Below are 25,700 nucleotides of genomic sequence, written 5' to 3' on the forward strand. Positions count from 1 at the left end.
AAAAAAAAATCTATTGTTACGACTTTTACTTATCCAATGATGTAATTATGTAATATAAAATATTTTAGTTTGATTTATATATAGCCTATATAGCATAGTTAGTTTTACTATTAGGATAATGCTGCTATTATTGTCCATAGGGGGCCAAAACAAAAAAACTATATGTTTAGATAGGTCTGATGCCACTGAACATTGTGAGTGGTTGAAAGTGAAAAAATATTCAGAAATAACTTAGTTATCACACTTCAAAGGAAAAGCCATTTTTTGGACAAAATCACAAGAGTTGAATGTAAATGAGAAAACTGCAATTGTGTAAAAAGTGGGTGTGCATAAAAAAATTGGTTGTTACGACTTGTGGACTTATTCAAGCCTCTAACTATGTGATATGGAATATTCAAATTAGACTTTTGTTTTTTATATATATACAGCATAGTTAGTTTTGCTATTCGGATAATGCTGCTATTATTGTCCATAGGGGGCATTGAAAAATAAAAAAAATAAAAAACTATATATGTGTAGATAGGTCTGATGCCACTGAAGATTTTGAGTGGTTGAAAGTGAAAAAATATTCAGAAATGACTTAGTTATCACACTTCAAAGGAAAAGCCATTTTTTGGACAAAATCACAAGAGTTTAGTGCAAATGAGAAAACTGCAAATGTGTAAAAACTGGGCATGCATAAAAAAATCGGTTGTTATGACTTAACAACTTATTCAAGCCTCTAACTATGTGATATGGAATATTCAAATTAGACTTTTGTTTTTTATATATATACAGCATAGTTAGTTTTGCTATTCGGATAATGCTGCTATTATTGTCCATAGGGGGCATTGAAAAATAAAAAAAAAATAAAAAACTATATATGTGTAGATAGGTCTGATGCCACTGAAGATTTTGAGTGGTTGAAAGTGAAAAAATATTCAGAAATGACTTAGTTATCACACTTCAAAGGAAAAGCCATTTTTTGGACAAAATCACAAGAGTTTAGTGTAAATGAGAAAACTGCAAATGTGTAAAAACTGGGCATGCATAAAAAAATCGGTTGTTATGACTTAACGACTTATTCAAGCCTCTAACTATGTGATATGGAATATTCAAATTAGACTTTTGTTTTTTATATATATACAGCATAGTTAGTTTTGCTATTCGGATAATGCTGCTATTATTGTCCATAGGGGGCATTGAAAAATAAAAAAAAATAAAAAACTTTATATGTGTAGATAGGTCTGACGCCACTGAACATTTTGAGTGGCTGAAAGTGAAAAAATATTCAGAAATGACTTAGTTATCACACTTCAAAGGAAAAGCCATTTTTTGGACAAAATCACAAGAATTTAGTCAAGATAAAATAACGCCCAAGGGTTAATGTGTGCTTTAAACGATAGGTCAGGGTCAAATAAAACTCCTAGGTTTTTAACTGTGGTGCTGGAGGCTACACTTACATTGTCCAGAGTGACTATCTGGGCAGCTAAAGAGTCTCTCACACTTTTCGGGCCTATTATAAGGACTTCTGTCTTTTCAGGGTTAAGTAGAAGATAGTTAGTGCTCATCCAGGTATTTATATCTCGGACGCTGTTCTGGACAGAATGTCTTTAGTGCTTTAGTTAGATTTCCCTATAATTACTCGGCTTAATTTACCATAAAAAACTGATTTTTCTTTTTTTCTGTGTTCTTGCCTTGTTGTGGTGCAGCTGGGAGAGGGATGTGGTGTCAAGGAGACGCCCCAGCAGAAATACCAACGTTTAGTGAGTGAGATCCAGGAGCTCTGTCAGGAGGTGGACACTATTCAGGTAACCTGTCTCACACATATCTAACCTATTATGGGGCAACTGATTTTTTTTGGTAATTAAGAAACTATGTATGTCAATTTAAACCTGGCGTCCACCTTTGTAGGCGTCACATTTTTAATCATGTAGGACACAATGTTAACTTTAGGTGTACAGGTGGAGTCTACATGACGCAGAATGTGTTCACATATGTGGACACCCAAGCTCACATTTTTTTTTAATAATATCGCATATCGGCTGTGTCGCCAGGCCATCACAAAAGAAAGCAATGCGGAGGAGCGCCTGAACCCTGTGATCCTCGCCCAGCAGGCGGCCCAGCTCAAACAACAGCTAGTTTCTAATCACCTTGATTCGCTGCTGGGACCGCAGGCACACATCAACCTGGCAGATCCGGACGGCGCGCTGACCAGGTGAGCTGTGAACGCCATCGTAAACCAAGGACCATCTGTAATCACAAGAGTGCGTCTTTCCTCAGGCGCCTGCTCACACAACTGGAGGCAGCCAAGGGCAGTCGCAGCTGCTCAGCAGGAGACGGCAAGGTTCCGGCGTCGGCCAAGGGCCCGGATGGAGTGGTCCTCTATGAACTACACAGTAGACCTGAGCAGGAGAAGTTCAACGACTCTGCTAAGGTAACTAGTGTGCTACTACAAGCTGAAAGCTGTGACAAAGAGTGTGCATGCCATGTACTGGCTAACTCCTAACCTATGGACAACAATAAGTCCGTATTTAATTCATGAGACTAAATAAAAAATCAGGCTCTAGGATCGATGCGTATAAATCACTGGAATATACTTACCAAGTCTTATTGTTGTCTGTCCATGGATAACGGAGGAACAGAAAACAGAACAGAAAAAAAAGATGGTGTTAACATTCCCAACAGCAACATGAGCGATGATTTGACAGACCTTGTAAAAAGTGTATTAACTGAGGCCTTATTCATGTATTACAGGGTTTATGTGAACCAAATATGCCATTTAAAAGAGTGCATTGGGCAACTACTCAGTCAGCTAGTGTTCAGCTCAGTTGTCATACGAGTAATTTATATATTAAACTGAAGTCTAGTTTACTTAACATGTTTAACCGATTTTAACTGCTTTTTTTGTTTTGTTTTGTTTTCCATCAAAACTTTTAAAATTCAAGTAAAATTGTTGACTTGAAATTTCAAGTTCTGCCATTTTTTTTAAAATAGTGCTCCATTTAATAATATATGATTCAATTAGTGGACAGCAGTGGTTCTCAAACATTTTTTTTTAAACACCAGTCGCCAGCCCAAAAACTGTAGTGTTCCAAATACTACCATAATACATTTTAAAATTCAGTAGTTTTGTAAGCCTAAACAGAGGTTTTATTGCCAAAATGCATATTTAACATTGTAAGCTGTTAAGTTTTAACAGCTTTATGACCTAATGAGTAAATTAAAATATGTTCCAATCGTTGTGCTGCATTGGAGAACAAAAAAAAAAAAAAAAAGCCATTGTAGCATACATACATTGCACATATAACAGAGCAATGGTTTTGTGTACTACTACTGCACATACCACACTTAAAAGTTTTCGCATCAAAATGAAAACTATTAATGTGCACTTCCTCGCTGTCTCTGCAGATGGCAGAATTGGAGAAGCGTCTGGCAGACCTGGAAATGGCTATTGGCTCCACATCAGACAAGCAGGTACTGGCACTAATTTCTTTAGTCTCCTTCCCTCACTCTGTTTTCATGCTCCCTTTGCTATTGAAACATAACCTCCCACCTTGATTTCTGTGACTGTCTTCCTTGGCAATACCTCTGCAGGGTCCTCTCAGTGCTGGCATGCAAGGAGTCAGTCTGACGGTGAGTCGTCCACTTTAAGGTGTTGTCACCACCCCTCTGTTGTCAGAGAAGGAGGACGCACTTTAGAGATGACATCACTTCCTGTTGTAAAGTTTACTGCTTATTTCCACATTAACTTAGGCAAGTTTTTGCTTCAGGATACTCTGGAACTCCTCCAGGCCAGGGTCAGTGCGCTGGACTCGGCAACTTTGGATCAAGTGGAGGCCAGGCTGCAGGTATGTACATGAGGAACATGAGGAAAATGAAAAACTAATAATACATACTATATATACTTTGATCTGTAGTTTATATTAAGTGTACACATCCCTGCTAGAATGTTGTATTATTCTGATGTAAAAGACCAAGATATGTCTTTATAAAACTTTTTCCACCACCAAATGTGGCTCATAACCTCAGAGATTCAATTTTTGGTTTTAGGAAAGGGGAGTAAAAGTAAAAATGTACTCTGTTCCATATGTCTGTATGTTTGCATGGTACCCGCGGGTTATTAAAAGTATTAAAAAAGCATTGAATTTAGTTTTCCATTATTAAAGGTATTAAAAGTATTAAATTAGCTGTTTTAAGTCTGGAATTTTTTCACCATGGTCTTAATTTTCAAGAACATCTCAGTGCAACCTAAATTATACCCGTGACAAAGTTTTTTTAAAAATCCATAACGAAGATGACGCATAGAATTTTTACGATGCACTGCACTACAAATCGAAATGCAACTCGTGCGTGCCAAACCACCACAACCGGCAAAATGGAGAATCCATCCACCTCTGCATCGGGAATGCGTCCGTTTGTCGGTGGAACGAAAACCCTGCAGGCAGAAGTATTGTGGATTCTGAACACCAAAACAGACCACCATTCATATACTTCAAATGAGTCCATTGGTGATCTGTTTCGGATATTACGTCATTTTTGGTCAGCATCGGCTGTCACAATGTTGGTCATATTGCGTTTTGTTCCAGAGGGAGCGTTCCCGATGACGTAACTGTCTTTTGTAACGAATTTTCAGTTGGCAGAAAAAGAAAAAAAAACACATTTTTTTAATGTTTAAATAGTCTACATATTTTTATGATCATTGTAAATGCATTTACGCAATGAAATAACGCTGGAAAACTTTGTTAAACATAATGTTGGTCAAATCTTGTTTTTTTTCCGGAGGGAGCATTCCCGACTTCATAACTGCAGCCAATTTAAGCTCATCAAGATTTTGAGATAGAGGTAAAATCGGGCCTAAAAAATCCAGCCCGACACGAGCTGGTCCGCGGGAATTTAAGCCCGACCCGCGTTTTGTGTGATAACATTTGTGACGATGTCTGCATAAAAGCCTGTCTTTTGTAACGAATTCTCAGTTGGCAGAAAAAAACCGCACATTTTCTTAATGTTTAAATAAACTACATATTTTAATGATCATTATAAATTTATTTACACAACGAAATAACGCTGGAAAAGTTTGTTAGATATAAATACAGATGCGGTTTTGCGGACTCGCAGAGGGGAAGATTAAAACGGGCGTATAGGCACGCTCTGGCTCTGCAATGACCATACAGCGCCTTCTTTTTTTTTTTTTTAATCCAAATTATTTATTTTATAACAAGTATTCCTTAGTTTATCATTCATACATCGTTAATATATCGTTATTTCAAAAAGTTAGCGAAAAAGAACCCTGGCCCGGCCCGATGTAATAATTGACATTTTAATTTTGGTCATGTTTTCAGTTTAATTTAGCTGTTTCCAGCTTGCTATGTTTATAATTGCGATGTTTGTTCACTGCTTTTCGTCTTACTGCGAAGAGGGAGAAAGTTACATCAGCCGCCGCTATGATATTTAAGTCATCAGCCATCTGCTGTGACCCGGGAATTTAACGCCTGCTTTCACGCACACTGCTTCCCATGTCAGTCGACACGGGAAATTGTTTTCACACACAACTGCTGCACGAGTAAGTCCTGCGATATTCCCGTTGTTTTGGAGTATGTGATAGGGGCTCAAGTTACTAGAGGTGTGCAAAATTTCCGATTCTTAGATTATTCGCGATTCGGCCGTGGAAGATTCGAGAACGATTCACAAACATCCAAATTCCGATTATTGAAATATGCCAAGTAAAGACGAAGTACAACACACTCAGCGCGCCGCGCGGTCTTCGGGACGGAACGGAGCGGGAGTAGCTAAACATCATGCTTCTCATTAACCGGCCCCTCGGGTAATGCCAACGCTCAACTCACGGCTCTAGCTCAACTCATGCCACGAGATAAAAAAACACAACAACATACCTGACTGCTGCCGAAAAGCTGCTACAAGTACAGCTAAGCTACATAATGTTACAGTAGATATCATTTATATAGGACTAGATGCAATATAGACTCGGTAGCGTTAGCAGCACATCTGCAAAAAGCTAGATGCAGGCGTTAGTAAACGGCCGCCATCTTAAAGCAGTACAATTCCCTGCAATGCTGTTGTAGCGAACCTTCCAAGCAAACCTAATTAACTTTTTATCTAAAATACTCCTAAATCGGTAAAATATTGACTTGAATCTATCTTTAAAATAGTTTTAAAACTTTCACATGTCAAAAGTAGACAAAAGGGAAATTATGGAATAACGGGAGCAATTTTAACAACTTTAACGGTTGATTCACAACATTAAATTAATTGAATGTAGTTTAAAGCTGCTGATACAGAATGGGGACTGGAGTTTTTTATTTACTGTTATTTTTGTATATTTGTTTACTGCTATATGTTAACTTGATACTGAAATAGTAGTTTGGTTTAGCCTGAGAGTATTTTTGAACAATTTTGGAACTAATGTACAAAACTTTAAAAAAAAAAAAAAAAAAAAAAAATTTAAAAGGAGGGGGGTGCATCAATAATCGTTTTATAATCAAATCGGAGCCTCTGAAAGATTCCCAGCTCTACAAGTTACATCCAGATACTTTAGGTTGCAGTTTATGGGTCATGCGAAGGTAGTGGACCTGCTTAAACATTTCGGTTTGCCTTTCGTATGAATGTGAATTTTACTGTTTTAACTCAAGAGTTAGCCATGTTCACTTGGGTCTTGGCAGGTGCACGAGCGGCTATAGCCTGTTACAAAAGATGGCTGGTCTGAGTCCTGTCCTCCTCCTCTTTTTGTCCATAATTATTGTGTGCGTGTTTTAAAAAATTCTGACACTTTATAATGTTACTTTAAATGTGTTTTAATTGTATCTTCAATATATGTCCATTATTTTGTCAAACACACTTAGTAATTTAGGTTAAATTTGATGTTCAGTGCTTTATTTAATATGATTCAATATGATCTAAATAATGGTATTAATTTTCAGTTGAAATGGCATTAAAAAAAGGTCTTAAAAGTCTTGAATTTAGATTTATCAATCCTGGGGGGGCCCTGGTTTGTTTGCAGGTAAAAAATGAATAAAAGGGATTATTATCAGTCAAGCAGTATATGTAATATAAGAAATATGTGATTGAATTTGGGGGAGATAATGTCAAAAGTCACAGAGGTCAGAAATGGAATTTTGCGATAACTTACAAGTTAGGCTTTTTACCTCAAATTTGCAGGGTAGGTAATACGATAACAGAGAGTCAAAGGTCACAGAGATCAGGAATATGGCGATGCTTTGAATTTGGCTGCTTGGACGGAAGTGTGCTGTCTAAGGTCCAAAATCAAAGGTTTCATATTTTCAACATCGTCATATATTTTTTAGCCACAACTGAATTCATTACCTCATCACTTAGTACAGCCGCTGGAAACAGAAATGTCGTTCAGTCCAACTGCAGCCGACTGGGAGATCAGGATTTTACAACATTGTGCACTGGTCCTAATGGGAGATGCAGTCTTCCTTATGGCAAAACACTACCGCTTTTGTCCACCTGAGCTTCCAACAACCACCAAAACAAAGATGCTTAGCGTTGCTTTAATGAAATTAAAATCAATAAAAAAACTCAAAAAAACAAAATTCACTATGACTCCTAATAACACTCTGGAGTTGTTTTTCCCCGCTATGGTATTTAACTCATTGCCTATGATTGACCTTGAAGGACGTCCAATTGATTTAATCTGGGAATGCTCAACTTTCAGTGCCATTAACGGTGCAAGATATCCAATCCATTTTACATTCCAGCCTATCCCAGTCAAAATGGATCGGATGTCTCGAGCCATCTAGGGCAGCCAATGAGTTACTGTCCTATAAAGGGTTAAATCCAAATAAAGTCTTAGTTCTTGTAGGTCTTAATTTTTTTTTCTTCCACAATATTTTATTTGTCAATGAAAATAATGTATTAATACCCAATAACAAACTGTGACATAGCATGTACAATGTCTTACATGACTTACTCTTTTTTAGAGCGTGCTCGGGAAGATGAATGAGATAGCTAAACACAAAACAGCAATCGAGGACGCCGACACACAGAGCAAGGTCAACGCTCGCTGCACTTTAGATATCCTACGTATGTCAAGGATTTGCTGTTTTTCTGAAGCTCCGGTATGTTCCTAGCTGTCACAGCTGTATGACACGGTGAAGAAGTGGGAGGCCATGTCCACCTCCGTTCCTCAGGTTGTCCAGAGGTTGACCACGGTCAAGGAAATGCATGAGCAAGGTAACAAACTCGTGCTGGCGTATTGTTGCTCGTAGCCTGTGGGATCTCACTGACTAAGGATATATTTAGGTTAGCCGGGGAAGGGTAAATGGTAGAAATGTCGTCATCGGTCTTTGAGGAAACGTGTGTAAACCGAGTGTAACACTTACAACGGGAGAACAGGATGGTTATTATATCAGATTGCCTTTTTTGATATGCTACTGTAGCATTTGATCATTTCAATGTAAAAGAAGCCATTCTATCAAAATGGATTTTTAACAGGAGCCTAAACATGTCACTTGGCTGGGAAGGATTGTGTTATTTCTATTCATTTCAATAGTGATAGATCATTTAAGATACAAGTGTTTTGAGGTACAAGAATGTTCATATCGCCAGATTTCTAAATTGTTTACAAACTATTAAAATGATGTTGTATAAAAGTGAATAAACAGTAAATTATGTTTCAGTGACACTTGACAGTGATCGACAACCAATCCATTTGGTAATGGCATCCAATAACTTAATAAATAAATAAATTTTTGAAATGTGTTTCGCAGCCATGCAGTTTGGCCAACTGCTCACTCATCTGGACACCACTCAGCAGATGATCAACAACTCACTGAAGGACAACACCACTTTGCTGACACTGGTAAAGAACACAATGGACACGTCATTAGGCACAAACAACTAAAACGACAATGGAACCTTCAAAAGTGTCTATAAATGTTGATATTTAAATTTTATTAGCTAGAGCTGTATCGATTGATCCGATTGATAAATTTTGGGGGGTCGGTCGATCACTAAAAATTTAACCGATCTTGTCAGCCGAGCACGTCTACAATCAGTCACATTAGCCTGTTAGCATTTGGTCGCGGACACTCGTAGTTATCAATATGAGAATATACAGTAAGTACACTTTTGGGGTATTTTCCATACTTTCGCAAGCCCAACATAATATTTACGTTTGTAATGTCTTCCACTCTTTGCTACGTCAATGTGGGAAATGAAATTTGTTAAAACGTTCCATATAGTCAGTGTGTGGTAATGTTTTCTGGCTATTATATGCTGAATTTTAATTATTTAAAATAAGATTATAATTTAGTAGTTTGGAGGGGAAAAAGTTTAAAGGGTACCACAGGTAGAAAGACATGTGGTTCTTAAAAGATAAATGTTAGTACGAGTTATAATAATTTGATATTAAAACCTCCATAAATGTTTTCATTTGAATAAAATTTGTAATATTATTTTAACTAGTAGGTCGCCATTGTCGTTGAGGTTGCAGGGCGGTGACGTCACTTGGACACGCTGCCGGACTTCCACCGTGTCACTCTTTAACTACATTAACATGTCCTGTTTTGCCCTTCCAATTTGAACATTAATGTGAAGGACAGCAAAAGGGATGAGTCGAGTAGCGTTTATGTGTCAAGTTCGCTAGTGACAGCACTCCCCTGCTCTAGTGACGAGAGCAGAAGAGTGTTTCATGTCAAAAACTGTTTGCAGATATTCACAGTCAACTATTGTGTGATCCAACTTATTCCAATATTATTATGGAGATAGTTAGCATCCAGAGCTGCCGTGTGCTTTACATATGATTAGGTTAGGGTATACAGTGAAACACAGCAGTTTTGATTATTTTTGCTGATAGCCCGGGGCAGTGCATCACAACACGCAAAAAAGTTTGCCTCTACCGAGATGTCTAGTGCCGTCTAATGACGTCTTACCTTATTTTGTCAAGTAAAAGCAGATGTCCAGATTGTTAATCATCTTGCCGGTTGCTTTCCGGCGAATAAGCGACACGTAAAACGAATAAATGTATTAATACCCAACAGATTATAATGACGCCTCATTTTGCACATTGAGATCTAAGAGGCAGAGGAAGGCGAGTGGACACAGGCGTTCACTGGATCGCGCCGTTTATTGGCATAAGCTTCGGTTAAATCCTTCACAACAAACATAAGTATATTATAGTGAAAATACAACTAAAATACTCATATCCCTAAAAAAAATAATGTTCACAAAAAGAAGAGTGCTTCAATCTGTATTAATGAGGCCCTATTCTCACACGGTTAAACAACAATGCAAAGAGAACTGGCATTCACAATCAAGATTTGCAAAATAAACATAAAAGTTACTCAGACTTTGGTAAACTCTAAACATTTTAGCAACTTGTTTAGCTCAACAAATACACTGGATGGCAATATTTAGCAGGCATGAAAATCTCTCACCTTTCGGCGAAATTTGCCGTTTTGAAGTCAAAAAGGGCGACCTACGTGAATTGCGTAGATCCGAGGAGAAATTCTTTTTGGGAGGAGGGGGGGTCGGGAGGTTTTATTTATTTAATTATTATTATTATTATTATTATCATCATGTGATTAACTTAGTACGTAAACTGAGCACTTAAGAGCACAGTCAGCAAATCCTTCTAGATGCTTCGCTGACGAGAACCAATCATCGGCCCAAGCTGCGTTCCATTATTCCAAATGCGCGCACTCCTTACTGTACATGGAGTGCACGGAGAGCCTTTCGTTGCATTGCAAAGCTGCGAAAACAAAAAGCAGGCCTTATCCACACCGGGGCAGACCAGAGCGCAGCATACACACTTGCCTGTATTTGCCAGCAGATTGAAGTTGGTGAGTAATGGTTTCAATCGTTTTCACATTTTGCGATATAAAAAAGTTCCTGCCATTCGTTGCAGCTTGCGTTGAACACTGCCAGAGCTAGCCAAATCTCCCATGAAAAAAAATAGCTCCCGTTAAATTGGCGTCAAGCTTGTGTATTTAGCGGTAATACAAACGAAGAAACACACTGTTGAGTCAAATTAAGCGGCATGCTCTCGGATTGAGGGGTCGCCTCACATCGCTCCCGTCGTCCGCCGGAGACCCGTTATTTTCGGCTTGGATTTGAGCTGACGGCCGGTGTCGGCACAACACCGGCCCGACGAGTGGTGGGAATGAGTCCTGCTTCTTAAAGCTTTTCAGAAATACAGGGATCCCTCGTTTTTCGCGGTTAATGGGGACCAGAACCCGCCGCAATAAGTGAAAACCGCGAAGTAGCGCCCCTCCCATTTTTTTTGTGCGTGTTCAATGCATTTATTCAGATTTTACATTGGAAAAAAGATACATATATATAGGACATGTTTTTTCACTTTTTTCACCAAAGTATCATTTATGAAAGGTTTTCAAGCACTTCAAAATGTAAGAATTATAAGTTTTAAACATGTTACTGCCCCACCGAATTATTTTTAAACAAGAATAAAGTAGTAAGAAAATGCTTGACTTTATTAAATGCTTCATAGTGAGTCTACTCAAACCCTCTCAGGCTTTGGTAAAAGGTGATTGACACATGTGCAAAGTTTTTCTTTTTATATATATTTTTTTGTTTGAAGCAACTTCTTTGATTGAATAATAAAGACACAAATGTCCTAGCCAAAATGTGGCCCAAATGCAAAACAACATTACTTCAATGGAAAAATTTATTTCATTCAAGAAAAATAGTTTTCAAATGCTTTTTTTGTCTCAGATTTATTTTTGCAATCAAAAACAATTTTTTTTAATTGAAGTGACTTTTTGGGGATTAAAAGTATATACTGTATTTTGATTGAAGCAACTTTGTTTTTTGATTGAATAATAAAAACACAAATCGTTATTGAGAGAGAAAGAAATTACGAAAGCTTTAAAACTAAAAGCCACCGGGGAGTCTGTTTTTTAAAATATTTATATTTCATTACATAGACATGCGTCGTAGGGAAGGGAGATTGAGGGATTAAAAAAGGAGTTAGATGAGGCTGCTAAAGGCAGTGGATACCTCATCAGCTGGGTGAATAGCAGACCTGGTAAGAACAAGTTTGAAAGGATAGTCGGGTATTAAATACAATTATAAACACAATTACAATGTTATTTTTCTATAAGATTTTTATGTCATTGCTTTATTAATCATTAGGTGCTAGAGTTGTTAAGTATGGATAATGTAATAATAGTTTTAAGAAAACTGTGCTGTTAGTGGGTCAGTGACCATCTGATGTGATTTGTTCTCAGATGAACAAGTTGAGGAAGGAAGTTTTGATGCAGAGGTTGAAGGAAGAAAAGAGGCAGACTGACTGAGTCACAGCCAGAAAGTGTTGATGACAGTTTTGATTTCTATTCACTGTTGCCCCCTCCCAATTAAAGTATGTCACAGTCGCAGCCAATTATTATCTAAAGCTGGTTAAAATTGAAGTTATGTTGTTTTAAGGTGTATTAAATACTTGTTCATGTGCTCCTTTTGATCTACGAGCACCCGCCCCTCCACCGGTCTCAGCACGGCCCTGCTGAAACATAGTGTGGGTCGACAGAGCTCAATATTTTGTTGGGGTGTACAGTGTACTGGAACATATTTCCTCCACACCCTTCTCACCTTTTTAACCCCTGACCCATTTTCATGCCTGATTTAGTCACAATATATAAGCTATGATGCTGGGAGCAATTATGAGGAGTCTTGTACGTTGTGAAGACTACACTCAAATGAACATAAGGTACAATGAACCCGGAAACTATGGCATCAGTCGATGGACAAAATGCACTCGTTGGCTTGATATCTAATTAATTTAAAACTCGCCATTTACACCTTGTGGTGTATTCAAATCACTACCTTAGATGGTTAGCGTGACATTGTGGAAGTACGGCAGGCAGCCCATGTGACGTTACTTTCTGCGACGCAAACAACAATGGTGAGCTATTAGTTTATTTTTTTATTTAAAATTGTACAAATTTTATTGAAACGAAAACATTTAGAGGGGTTTTGATATCAAATTATTATGACTCATACTAACATTTATCTTTTAAGAACTACACGTCTTTCTATCCATGGTACCTTTTAACTTTATTACTTTTTTTTTTTTTTTTTTTTTTTTTAGAAATCTTGTTTCACATGTAATGTCAGGGTTTCCCCTAGGATATTTTGAAGCTGCGGTGCGGCTGCATCGGAGTCGGACCGCCTCACCATGTCGTTCCACGGCAAAATTGCGTCATATAATGGCAAATTCATTTTTTCCCACATTTTGTTTCCCGAGAAGAACCATAACAAAGATCTATTTGAAATATTTCATGAGCCAGATTAATGTCGTAGCTCTCAGCTACGGTACATGTACATAAATGCGTAGCTGATAACAGCTACATTACCCTACGTAATATTACGATTTTTTTTCTTGTAGCAATAGTACTACTACATCTCGTATGCCTTTGTTTTCCTTTTATTTGGCCCTAATATGTACTACATTAACACAACAATACAAGTCCTTCTGTTTATGGACCAATGGCGTAGGTCTGCACTGGGACGTTAGGGCCATAACACTAGGAACTTTTCAGGATGCTCATATTGTCCCCACCAATTTTTAGGCAACCTTATTTGCATTATATAATGAGTTCCGTTATAGAGGTCATTTAGATTGTCTTCACATATTTTGTAAGGATAGAATTGACCCTACCATTATTAAGTGAATTACTTTCATTATGTTCAGACTTACAATGACACCCCCCCCCCCCCCACACGTACGTTTGATTGGCTGATGGCTAGTTAAATTCCCTTGTTTTCAGTGTAAATCTAATAGAAATAAGTGAAATATCTGACAGTGCTTCCAGTAAATTTTACTCAGATTTCTTGAAATAAGAAAAATAGCTATCTGAAAATAATCTTAACACTCTTATTTTAAGCAAAAAGTGGGTATATTTAATCTTAAAAAATCTTTTTTTCGTCAGAAATGTTCTTAATTCAAGAAGTGATCTTGTTCAAGACATTATTTTTTAAAATCATTTTCCCTCTTGATTTTGGTGAAAAATGACCAACCTTTAGCTGTACGGGCTTAATAAGAACAAATGGTAATATTTACCTAGAGTAAATTGAATAATCTGACCCATTAATCTGTTAATCTTTAACACTCAAAACAAGATGGAAAAAAATATTCGAATACATTTAAGTAAAATCATCAGTTTAAAACGTTATAAAAAATGTGCAGTGTGAAAGTTGTTACAAGTCAATACAGATTTATTTTTGCATTGATCATTTAGCCTATCAATTAATTAGGTTCATATTGGTGAGAAATATAGCCCTGACCTCCGTTCACCTAATCAGTTTGGTTTTATTAATGTCCTGTCCCCAGCAAAAAGTGTACATGCAGGTTATACTGTTATATCGTCCCCACCAACATTGAGACCAAACCTACGCCCTTGTAATGGACTCATTTCAAGGTGTAGGGAGAAATTCTAATTGCCATGTAAAGAGTTTTACTAGTTTCGGTGAGAAGGTGAATAGTTTTTTTGTTGTTGTTCGTGAACTACATACATCGAGGTACCATTTAGGTTAGCAAGGAGAGGTATGAGAGACATTTTCGAGTGTCCCAGACTCCCAGAGCTCGCGAAAATTTTTGGGGGGGGGGGGCGCATTTATCAAGGTTTCGTCAGCCATGATTGCGTAGATCCGTCCGCTGTAACAGCCCTGCCCCTCTACTATTGAACGCATTGTTGACCCACCGCTCGGCGCAAATTCATTCAAACTTGCCTTTCCGTCCAAGAGGGCCGTCCACTGCTCACTTTCGCCGAAAATTCCGATCCAAAATACAGTAATGCCCTGGATGGGGTGAAGGAGAGGAGTCTGTATTGGCTTAGCTACTTTATTGTGGCAACAATAAAGTAGAAAAAGAATAACAAAATAACAGTGGGCTTCCACAACATGCAACCGCTATCTCCTTCTCGCTTCCCTCTACATCACAGCTCCCCTTCCGATCGTCTCTTAAGGGGACCTCGTATAGTTAGACATTACAATACACAATGAATAGGTTGCCGCTGAACCCTTCACACTACGCTGCCGCTAGTTTGAAACGGCCTTAAAAAAAAAAATAAATAAAACATCTCTTGCACGGCGTGCCGGCTTTTATTTTGGTGTGGCGGTGCGCCACAATATTTAGTATGTAGGGGAAACCCTGAATGTTCATTGTTTGTCATTGCTGTTTCAGTAAAAAGAATCCAGATTGGCTAGTCAGGCTTTATTTTTTTCTTAGTGATTGGCCAGAAAATCGTGATGGGTGCAAATCTAGTATTAATTCAATTGTATTCACTTCCTCACCTCTAATACTCTTTCCCATCTCTTGTTAGGTCCAGCAGACAATGAAGGAAAACCTTGCGACCATTGAGGAAAATTTTGCCGCACTTGACCAGAGAATGAAAAAGGTGTCCAAATAAACCTGGGGAAAAAAACAAAAGTTTGGACAATACCATGGACGAATGAGAGATCCACATTGACTTGTATGGCCCCGCCACCTTTTCTCTTTTACTACTGCTATCTCCCTTCACCTCTGCCTTCGTCACTAAGTGGACTGTTTGGTTCAAAAATACCAAATTTCCTCAAGCTAAATTGAAGTGACTGCTTGTATTTCATGAATAACAGTTGAAGATTTCAGATGAGACTGGATTTGTACTGTTTGTGTGTCCTATACAATGGTTCACAGTAATGTTCGAAGGATAAGGACAAGTATACAATTTTTTGTGGGGCCTCAGAAGGAAATGTGTAAATATGCCTACATTACCTTGTTTGCTTGCAATCAGTTGATTGCTTGTATATTTATATTATGACTGGGATGCACCACACACACACTTTAAATCTGCTTTGCCATTGCCGACAAACTGTATTGTGGTCACAGATCATATCAACTTTATTGTGGTCACAGATCACAATTAATAAACAGGATGAATCTCTCCTTGTACTAGTCCTTCTCAAAAAATTAGCATATTGTGATAGTTCATTATTTTCTGTAATGTACTAATAAACATCAGATTTTGATATATTTTAGATTCATTACAACTAAACTAGTTCAAGCCTTTTATTGTCTTAATATTGATGATTTTGGCAAAAAGTCAAGAAAAACCAAAAATCCCTATGTCAAAAAATTAGCATATTTCATCCGACTGACACAAAAGTGTTTTTTAATTAAAAAAAAAAAAGTCAACCTTCAATTAATTATATCAGCTATGCACTCAATACTTGGTCGGGAATCCTTTTTCAGAAAAGACTGCTTCAATGCAGTGTGGTATGGATGCAATCAGCCTGTGGCACTGCTGAGGTGTTATGGAGGCCCATGATGCTCCAATAGCGGCCTTAAGCTCCTCCACAGTGTTGGGTCTGGTGTCTCCCAACTTCTTCAGGTCAGGAGAGTTGGCAGGCCAATTGAGCACAGTAATGCCATGGTCAGTAAACCATTTACCAGTGGTTTTGGCACTGTGAGCAGGTGCCAGGTCGTGCTGAAAAATGAAATCTTCATCACCATAAAGCTTGTCAGCAGATGGAAGCATTAAGTGCTCCAAAATCTGATAGCTACAGTGGGGCAAGTAAGTATTTAGTCAACCACTAATTGTGCAACTTCTCCCACTTGAAAATATTGAAGAGGCCTGTAATTGACAACATGGGTACACCTCAACCATGAGAGGCAGAATGTGGGGAAAAAACAACACAAAATCAAATTGTTTGATTTTTAAAGAATTTATTTGAAAATCATGGTGGAAAATATTTGATCAATACCAAAGGTTCATCTCAATACTTTGTTATGTACCCTTTGTTGGCAATAACTGAGGCAAAACGTTTTCTGTAACTCTTCACAAGCTTTTCACACACTGTTGCTGGTATTTTGGCCCATTCCTCCATGCAGATCTCATCAAGAGCAGTGATGTTTTGGGGCTGTCGTTGGGCAACATGGACTTTCAACTCCCTCCGCAGATTTTCTATGGGGTTGAGATCTGGAGACTGGCTAGGCCACTCCAGGACCTTGAAATGGTTCTTACGAAGCCACTCCTTTGTTGCCCTGGCTGTGTGTTTGCGATCATTGTCATGCTGAAAGACCCAGCCACGTCTCATCTTCAACGCCCTTGCTGATGGAAAGAGATTTTCACTCAAAATCTCTCGATACATGGCCCCATTCATTCATTCCTTTACACAGATCAGTCGTCCTGGTCCTTTTGCAGGAAAACAGCCCCAAAGCATGATGTTTCCACCCCCATGCTTCACAGTGGGTATGGTGTTCTTCGGATGCAATTCAGTATTCTTTCTCCTCTAAACACGAGAATCTGTGTTTCTACCAAAAAGTTCTATTTTGGTTTCGTCTGACCATAACACATTCTCCCAGTCCTCTTCTGGATCATCCAAATGCTCTCTAGCGAACTGCAGACGGGCCTGGACGTGTACTTTCTTCAGCAGGGGGCAGAGGCGTCGCGTCCCATTAGGCAAACCAGGGAATTGCCTAGGGCCCCCAGCCAGCAGGGGGCTCCAGAGGGCCAACAGATTTAGCACACGCAGCTTTACTGCACTGTCGCAGCGACAAGTGCGACAGAGCCAGTGAAAGCATTGTGTCTGCGTTCCCTGAAGGGGCCCCTTCACTCGCTCTACACTCCCCCCCGTGACTCAGAGTGCGCGGCGATTTGGCTTTTTTTTAATTGGCGTATATCCAAAATGAAGAGAAGCTATCCGTCTGGAAGCGACAAAAGAAAGAAAAAAAGCAGAAGAGGAGAAAAGGAAGCAAGACAGCGGTGAGCGTACTATATTACTGTAGTTTTATGTCCTAATGTAGTAGAAGCCGGGCACGTTGAGTGTCCTAAAAAGCGCTCTATGAGACTGAGGCGTTATTATACTTTCATTAAATATGCTATTGCTCCAAGTCCAACTGTCCCCCTTACTTGCTCACGCTCGAAGGGCCCCATGTTGCTTGTTGCCTGGGGCCCCCGGGGACCCTTGCTACGCCTCTGGCAGGGGGACACGTCTGGCAGTGCAGGATTTGAGTCCCTGGCGGCGAATTGTGTTACTGTGGTCCCAACTCTCTGTATGTCATTCACTAGGTCCCCCCCGTGTGGTTCTGGGATTTTTGCTCACCGTTCTTATCATTTTGACGCCACGGGGTGAGATCTTGCATGGAGCCCCAGCTCGAGGGAGATTATCAGTGGTGTTGTATGTCTTCCATTTTCTAATAATTGCTCCCACGGTTGATTTCTTTACACCAAGCGAAGTGTGAGGAGTTACAGAAAACGTTTGTTGTGTATCCTTTGTTGGCAATAACGGAGGCCATAGTATTGAGAGGAACTTTTGGTATGGACCAAATACTTATTTTCCACCATTATTTGCAAATAAATTCTTTAAAAATCAAACAATGTGATTTTCTGTTTTTTTTTCCCCCACATTCTGTCTCTCATGGTTGAGGTTTACCCATGTTGACAATTACAGGCCTCTCTAATCTTTTCAAGTAGGAGAACTTGCACAATTGGTGGTTGACTACTTATTCGCCCCACTGTAGCTGCATTGATCCTGCCCTTGATAAAACACCGTAGACCAACACCAGAAGCTGACATGGCACCCCAGACCATGACTGATTGTGGGTACTTGACACTGGACTTCAGGCATTTTGGCATTTCCTTCTCCCCAGTATTCCTCCAAACTCTGGCACCTTGATTTCCGAATGACATGCAAAATTTGAGCAACAGTCCAGTGCTGCTTCTCTGTAGCCCAGGTCAGGCGCTTCTGCCGCTGTTTCAGGTTCAAAAGTGGCTTGAGCTGGGGAATGCGGGACCTGTAGCCCATTTCCAGCACACGCCTGTGCACGGTGGCTCTTGATATTTCTACTCCAGACTCGGTCCACTGTTTCTGCAGGTCCTCCAAGGTCTGGAATCAGCCCTTCTCCACAATCTTTCTCACAGTACGGTCACCTCTTCTGGTTGTGCAGCGTTTCCTGCCACACTTTTTCCTTCCCACAGATTTCGCACTGAGGTGCCTTGATACAGAGGGTGTCAATGATGGCCTTCTGGACAGCAGTCAGGTCGGCAGTCTTGCCCATGATTGCGGTTTTGAGTAATGAACCAGGCTGGGAGTTTTTAAAACCCTCAGGAATCTTTCGCAAGGGTTTTGAGTTCATTTGTTGATTCAGATGATTAGGTTAGTAGCTTCTTTAGAGTACCTTTTCATGATATGCTAATTTTTTGAGATAGGGATTTTTGTTTTAAATAAATAAAATATGAAATATATATTATTTATATATATAAATAAAAAAATAAAAAATAAGAATGAATGAATGAACTTTATCAAAATATGCTAATTTTTTTTTAGAAGGACTAGTATATTAAATGTATTCTTCCAACTGTTATACTCTTAGGAAAGCAGTAGGTGGCAGCATAGCAACGAATAAAGGACGACATATATGTAAACTATACATTCAGTTGTCCTCATAGTGGTCATATTGGACTAGCCGAGAGAAGAGGGGTCCGCCCTTTGCTTCAAAAGTTGAATAAAATCAATTGCTCCATTTTGAAAATTTCCCACACACATCTGGCCCACATTACACAACTTTTTATTGTGTCTGTTAAAAAAAAAAAAAAAAACATGTCTAATAAACGAAGTCAGACCTGCGGGGTATTCCACAGCTGCAATAGAGAAGGGCGCGCCCTCACTGTACATACAACCTAAGAACTAACATGTATGAAATCTCATCTATCTTCCTGCCAGACCATCTGGACTCAATTAGATCACAACGCTGTTACTGTCAAGTAAGAGGCGTACGACTGATGATGATGACGAATGAATCACGAAAGAAGGAGCATAAGTACTGGGAGTAGTGTTGCTCACCTGATTGCCGCCTTACAAACATTATTGAAGTCTTGCTTGGACGGGTTAATTAAAAGGTGGGTGTCACAATGTATGCTTTTGAAAACTAAAGCCATTTTACTGGGAAATTGACGTTAACAAACTCCACTGCAGAAAAAAAAAATCTACAAAGTAAATATAAATTTACAGAAACCAGGGATGAATTCTGGGGAGGACTCGCCTCTAATCTGAATGCCCCCTGAAGTGCACCTGTTCCCATTTTAGCACAAAACATGGCAATCTGTAAATCCTTCTATTCAGAAGTGAAAGCGAATGAGATGGTATTTCTAGAGTATGTTAAATATTAATGCTGCTTTTCCTGTGTTTAAAATGTATTTTCAAAAAAGTGATTATTGTTCAATGTATTGTATCCTTACTTGCATTAGGTATGATTAAATACGAATGATTACAAACCTTACTGGTTCATCTTTGTTTGATCGTGTCAAATCAAGAAAAGGTGTTTTCACCGCTACATGCAGGGTCAAATTTGCATATTGTGCTATTGATAGGGTGACCAAACGTCCTCTTTTGCCCGGACATGTCCTAATTTCACGTAGTGTCCTCGTGGTCCGGGCGGGTTTTATAAATTCATAAAAATGTCCGTTTTTTATGATTTTTCACGGGACCAATTTGAAGAGAATCCCTCCGACCGCTGGGTGGCAGCAGTTGACATGGCTCCTACGAGAATGGAGGGAAGTAGTAGTTCTTCTTGTTTTTGTTGGCAGTTTACCCCTATCATGAGGCATTACCGCCATCTACTGGGTTGACGATTTGGCCACAATGCCTTAAGTTTTTTTTATTTTATGATAAATACGTATATAATGAAAACTGTTGACTTCTGTCGGAGCTTTGACTGTAAAATCCCGTTTGGTGTCGCATCGGTGCGCTGCCGATGATTGTAAACTTTTATAGCAAAGTTTGATTTTTGCCTCAGCTAGCTATCAGTAAGCCAAACCGCGCTAGGCATTATAGGAAACGTAGTTTTGAACTGCTACGTTTGGAAACATGCTGACTGAATAGTTTGTCAGTTTATTTCGGTTTTTGTTTGTGTGCAATCTAGAACATTGAATGAGAACATCAATTGAATGGGAATAACAATTTGTCAAGGACAATTGTCGTGATAGTAATTTATAAAAATGTTTAGTTGGCACATAGCCTACTGTGTGTATGTGTATTGACTGCACTACATTTCTATTGGTCTGCATTTTTTTTTTTTTTTTTTTTAAGTCTTTTTTTTTTTTTTTTTTTTTTTTTTTCAAACTGCATTTTTCCATCCAGAGTGAGGGGGCACACTTTAAGTATACTAAAGTGATATAGGCATCTTTGATTGAACTTCGAGTAAAATTCAAGTATCTTGAGGCTGGGCTGAGTGTCCTCTTTTTTAGAAATCAAAATATGGTCACCCTAGCTATTGACTAAATCAAACACTGAACAAAGATGGCAGCGATACTTGGCCCCTGAGGGTTACATGTGGCCATTTCTTGGCCCATGTTTCAGAAAAATCCTAGAATCGCCTCTGAACAGGGTCAATTCTTGTCCATTTTGGGTCACATTCGGTTTGTAAATTTGGATCACTTGCTGTTGATTTTGGGGCAATTTGAGGATCTCTCTCTTTTTTTTTTTTTGAGGGGTGGGGGCAAAAATAATGACCACCAAAGGAGATAACCACCATTATAGATTTATTGCTGGTCCAAGTTGGAAATCAAGAAGAGTGAATGGAAATATTTTTCTGGGTGTTGAATGTGCCATTGGAAATGAATGGGGACATTAAAATGTATGGGGATTTTTTTTTTTTTTTTTTTTACTTTTGTGCATATTGATTTTGTGGTTTTTGTGTGACTGTAGGACATGTAGCTTTTTGAAAATTTGAAGTTTTTAATACTTTTTGTAAAAAGTGCACATGAAAAAAAATCAATATTATATGTGGGGAGCTTGTTTTGTACAGCATCCCCACAATAAATCCATGTGTGGGGGACAAACCATTAAAAACCCCACATAACATATAGATATTTGCTAAAGATGTCCCGATCGATCGGGACGCCGATCGATCGGATCCGATCACGTCATTTTCAAAGTATCGGAATCGGCAAAAAATATCGGACATGCCTTTTTTAAATATATATATTTTTTAATTAAATCGTTTTCTAATTGTATTAACGTTACAGACAATATGTCTTACACTCATCCAGAGTCTTTAGTTTTGGCTTAAAGTAGGGTTATCGGGATTTAATTTTTTTAAAATTAATCACGTTAAAGTATTTAACGCAATCAACGCATGCGCTGCACGACCCACTCACGCAATGTTGCATTCAATCTATAATGGCGCCGTTTTAACTATATATAGAGCTAAAAGGCAGCGTAAAATGAGTAGAGTGAATCTTGGCAGCCTTTAGAGCCTTTTTTTAATTGGCTAAAGCCTTACAATTCCTCTCTCTACAATTAGAAATTTCGTGGGAAGCAATGGGGGGAAGAAAGGTAGTAGTTGATCTTTTTCTTAACACCCTGTGTTACTTCCCAACGCAGAGAAGATATATCAATTGTTGCCACTTTTCACAGTCATGGTTGCACTTCCCATCATGCATTTGGGCAGAGCAGTTAAATGGCTACAGTATCATTTACTGAAAGCTCAACAAATACACTAGATGGCAATATTTAGTCACAATATACAAAGTCACATTAATCCTTTACAAATTACAAGTCTTTCTATCCGTGGATCCCTCTCACAGAAAGAATGTTAATAATGTAAATGCCATCTTGAGGATTTATTGTCATAATAAACAAATACAGTACTTATGTACTGTATGTTGAATGTATATATTTGTCTGAGTTTTATTCATTTTTTTCTTAATGCATTGCCAAAATGTATATGATCGGGAAAAATTATCGGGAAAGATTGGAATTGAATCGGGAGCAAAAAAAAGCAATCGGATCGGGAAATATCGGGATTGGCAGATACTCAAACTAAAACGATCGGGATCGTATCGGGAGCAAAAAAACATGATCGGAACAACCCTAATATTTGCTCATATCTAAAGACAAAAATGTTAAAGAGTCGGCTTATTCAGCAAGCTAACCCACAGGGGCAGGAAATGGAAACGCAATGGCTCTAAAATTGAATCTTGTGGAACCCCGCAATAATTAAATTGTTCATTGCAACGCTTACTTTTATAAAAGCTTTGAAAAGTTTCCCCCTCTCAGTCTTCAGATGCCGCTGTTGTTTTATTTTCTCTAAACATAAAGCATAAGAAGTGAAACAACACCGCTAACATTTTCCTTGTGAGGCAGTGTTAGACTTTAGAATTTATTCTATCACCACACTAACAGCCGTGTCGCTTCATCTCGGCTCGGAGCCGGGATCTTTTCCGACAGCTGCCGTGTGTGTGCGTTTGCATGCCTGTGAGCGTGTGTTCAGGGGGGTGAGCTGGGTGCGGCGCGAGTATTGACCGAGACACTGTGGTGCTTGGCTAGAAACGGGAAATGGAACTTGCTGCAATGCAGGAAATCTTTGGGCTGTTCGGTACAATACCTGTAAGACAAATTTGGGGGTTTCCATATGGGTGCTTTCTATATTTTGTTTTATTTATAAAAGAACCAGATTTGTTTTCAAAACTTTATGGCCTTGTAAAATGTTACAATACTACTTTAAAGATAGGTTTTAATAACAGTTTGACCTTAAAGCAAATTATTCACTTGGCAGTATTCAAAATTTGCTTTGTCTTTTAGTTTTCCTAAACAAGCATTTGTATATTTTGTACTTGGAGTGATAGATCAATACTACATAAATCAAATCGGTAATTAAAAAAAAATTCTGGAATGGATTCTGTTTTGTACAGTGTTAAACATAGGTTCTAAGGTTATATTATACAGCAACGGATGACTTTTTGCAACATTTTACTTTTTTTTTTTTTTTCCAATTTATTTATTGTTACAACTTTAAAAGAGTTAATTTAACTTTATTTAAGGTTTTCTAAACAACACCAAGTACTTTTAAAACTCACAACTTAAAACATAATTTATATAAGGTTTTAATGCAGAAGCATATTGCTGCCACATCAAAAAACAGTCCAGTATCACATTATTACAATAATATTATCATGTAAAAACATGATTATGGTTTTTATCATGTAAAACCATGATGACTATGATGTAAAAACTATCACGTTTTATAGTGATCTCGTTTTTACATGAGGTAATCATGTAAAAACATGATCCCATGTTTACATGATTCTATCATGTAAAATCATTTTGATAGCCATTACGTTTTTACATATTTTTTACATATTTTTTATTCACTGGCTCCCATTCACGGTGATAGATGAACCACACTTATTTTTAAAAGAACTGGTTTTTACTTGACCATATTGTAACTTAAGCATATTACCACTTACAACACTCAAAACCAGCAAACAGATCAAAAACGTTCCTATACTGTTAAACAGCTTTGTTGATATTTCAACAATTAGCATTGCCTACATTTGACAGGAATGGAGATAGACGTCCAATCCCTTTAGACTTAAAGGTGCTGGCAGTGATCAAATGTAATTTGACGTCATAGTACAAGAAAATAATGTAACGTAATTTTTTCGTAATATCAGGAGGAAAAAATGAAGTAATGTTATGTAACTTTACGTAATATTATGATATTAAAGTCGTAACATTACAAGAATAAAGTCGTAATACTACAGGATCAAAATTGCTATATTATGTATCTTGATGTGACGTAATATGGATGCCATTCAGCTAATTTAGCTAAATTAGCTACTGCCTACTTTGCATAGCGTTTCGCAGCCTCTGTTAAAATCGAGAGCATCTCGTGTGGCTGTATTTTAGAACCACTTTCACAAATAAGGAAATCATTTAAAGTGCCTGTGACACCATAAAAAATATTCTTAAATAGCATTATTATGTGAGTTCAAATCATATTTTGAGACGATTCAAATATATACAACAATTTGGCAAAGCGCAGATGACAAGAAACGAGTATTTCAATCTGCCGTTTAGCTACTCCTGTCATTATAGCGCTCTGCCGCCGCCATCTGGGTAATGATGTCGGCAGAGTAACGATTTCAGCTGATTTATAATTCAGCCCAATGGAGGAGGAAGCTTCAGAACGAGGAAAATGCAACAGAGAGCAGCAAAATTTCATTGTTTTTTTATCTCTCTACTCCAATTTCTTTACAGGATATTCTTTTTATCTAAGTATTTTGTGACCAGCATTGTCACGCACAAAATGCAAGCCACCTCCCTGTTAAAACATGTGCCATGATCCCAATATTTGACATAATATGAAACGCGTAGTTTACGCACTTCCTTGTCCGTCCAATGGTCCCACAGATGTTAGACTTGTTTTGCCCATTCTTCGTGGTGAGCTTTTTGAAACCCAAAAAGGCTCACAGGTCTCTCCCTGGTGCAGCAACAAAAGCCTGCAGCACATTGGGCTAGCGGGATGCGAAAAATAAACAAATTAATCAGCAAAATCAGCTGAATCCGCAATCCTTCTGCATAATATATTAATGGCTGTATTGTGAAGATGAATAATCTGCTGACATCACATTCGCCTTCTTCCTCAATCCAGTATCTGCCCGGAAGTCACTCATTTTCATGGCGCGTTATTAAAAATTGAATAAATCTATCGATCGCTTCCACACATATCCAAGCGGTCCATTTCATTCAGGAGCATAAAATGCCGCGTGAAATATGAAATAAATATGCTTTTTGCTGTCATTGGCACGTTAATTTTTGTAATATCATGGCCTTAATCTCATAATGTTACGATTTAAATATCCAGCATAACAACTTTTTTTTTCATAATATTAACTTTTTGTCATAATATTACGAATTTAATCTTGTAATATTATGACTATTCTCGTGATCCCATTTTTTTT

General features: G+C 38.2%; 1 protein-coding gene across 1 annotated transcript in view; it reads left to right on the forward strand.

The window, feature by feature from the left end:
• dctn2 (dynactin 2 (p50)) overlaps positions 1-20,228 on the forward strand; it is a 28,595-nt gene extending 8,367 nt beyond the window's left edge. Inside the window, exons 5-14 of the mRNA XM_057847273.1 lie at positions 1,692-1,790; positions 2,037-2,197; positions 2,263-2,416; positions 3,391-3,456; positions 3,577-3,615; positions 3,753-3,830; positions 7,941-8,012; positions 8,091-8,193; positions 8,730-8,821; positions 15,297-20,228. Coding sequence (XP_057703256.1) covers positions 1,692-1,790; positions 2,037-2,197; positions 2,263-2,416; positions 3,391-3,456; positions 3,577-3,615; positions 3,753-3,830; positions 7,941-8,012; positions 8,091-8,193; positions 8,730-8,821; positions 15,297-15,383 — 951 coding nt within the window. The 3' untranslated portion in view covers positions 15,384-20,228. The remainder of the gene's footprint in view (positions 1-1,691; positions 1,791-2,036; positions 2,198-2,262; positions 2,417-3,390; positions 3,457-3,576; positions 3,616-3,752; positions 3,831-7,940; positions 8,013-8,090; positions 8,194-8,729; positions 8,822-15,296) is intronic.
• Positions 20,229-25,700: the final 5,472 nt, after the last annotated feature.

This window comes from Corythoichthys intestinalis, chromosome 9 (genome assembly GCF_030265065.1).
Source record: "Corythoichthys intestinalis isolate RoL2023-P3 chromosome 9, ASM3026506v1, whole genome shotgun sequence".
NCBI classification, from domain to species: domain Eukaryota; kingdom Metazoa; phylum Chordata; class Actinopteri; order Syngnathiformes; family Syngnathidae; genus Corythoichthys; species Corythoichthys intestinalis.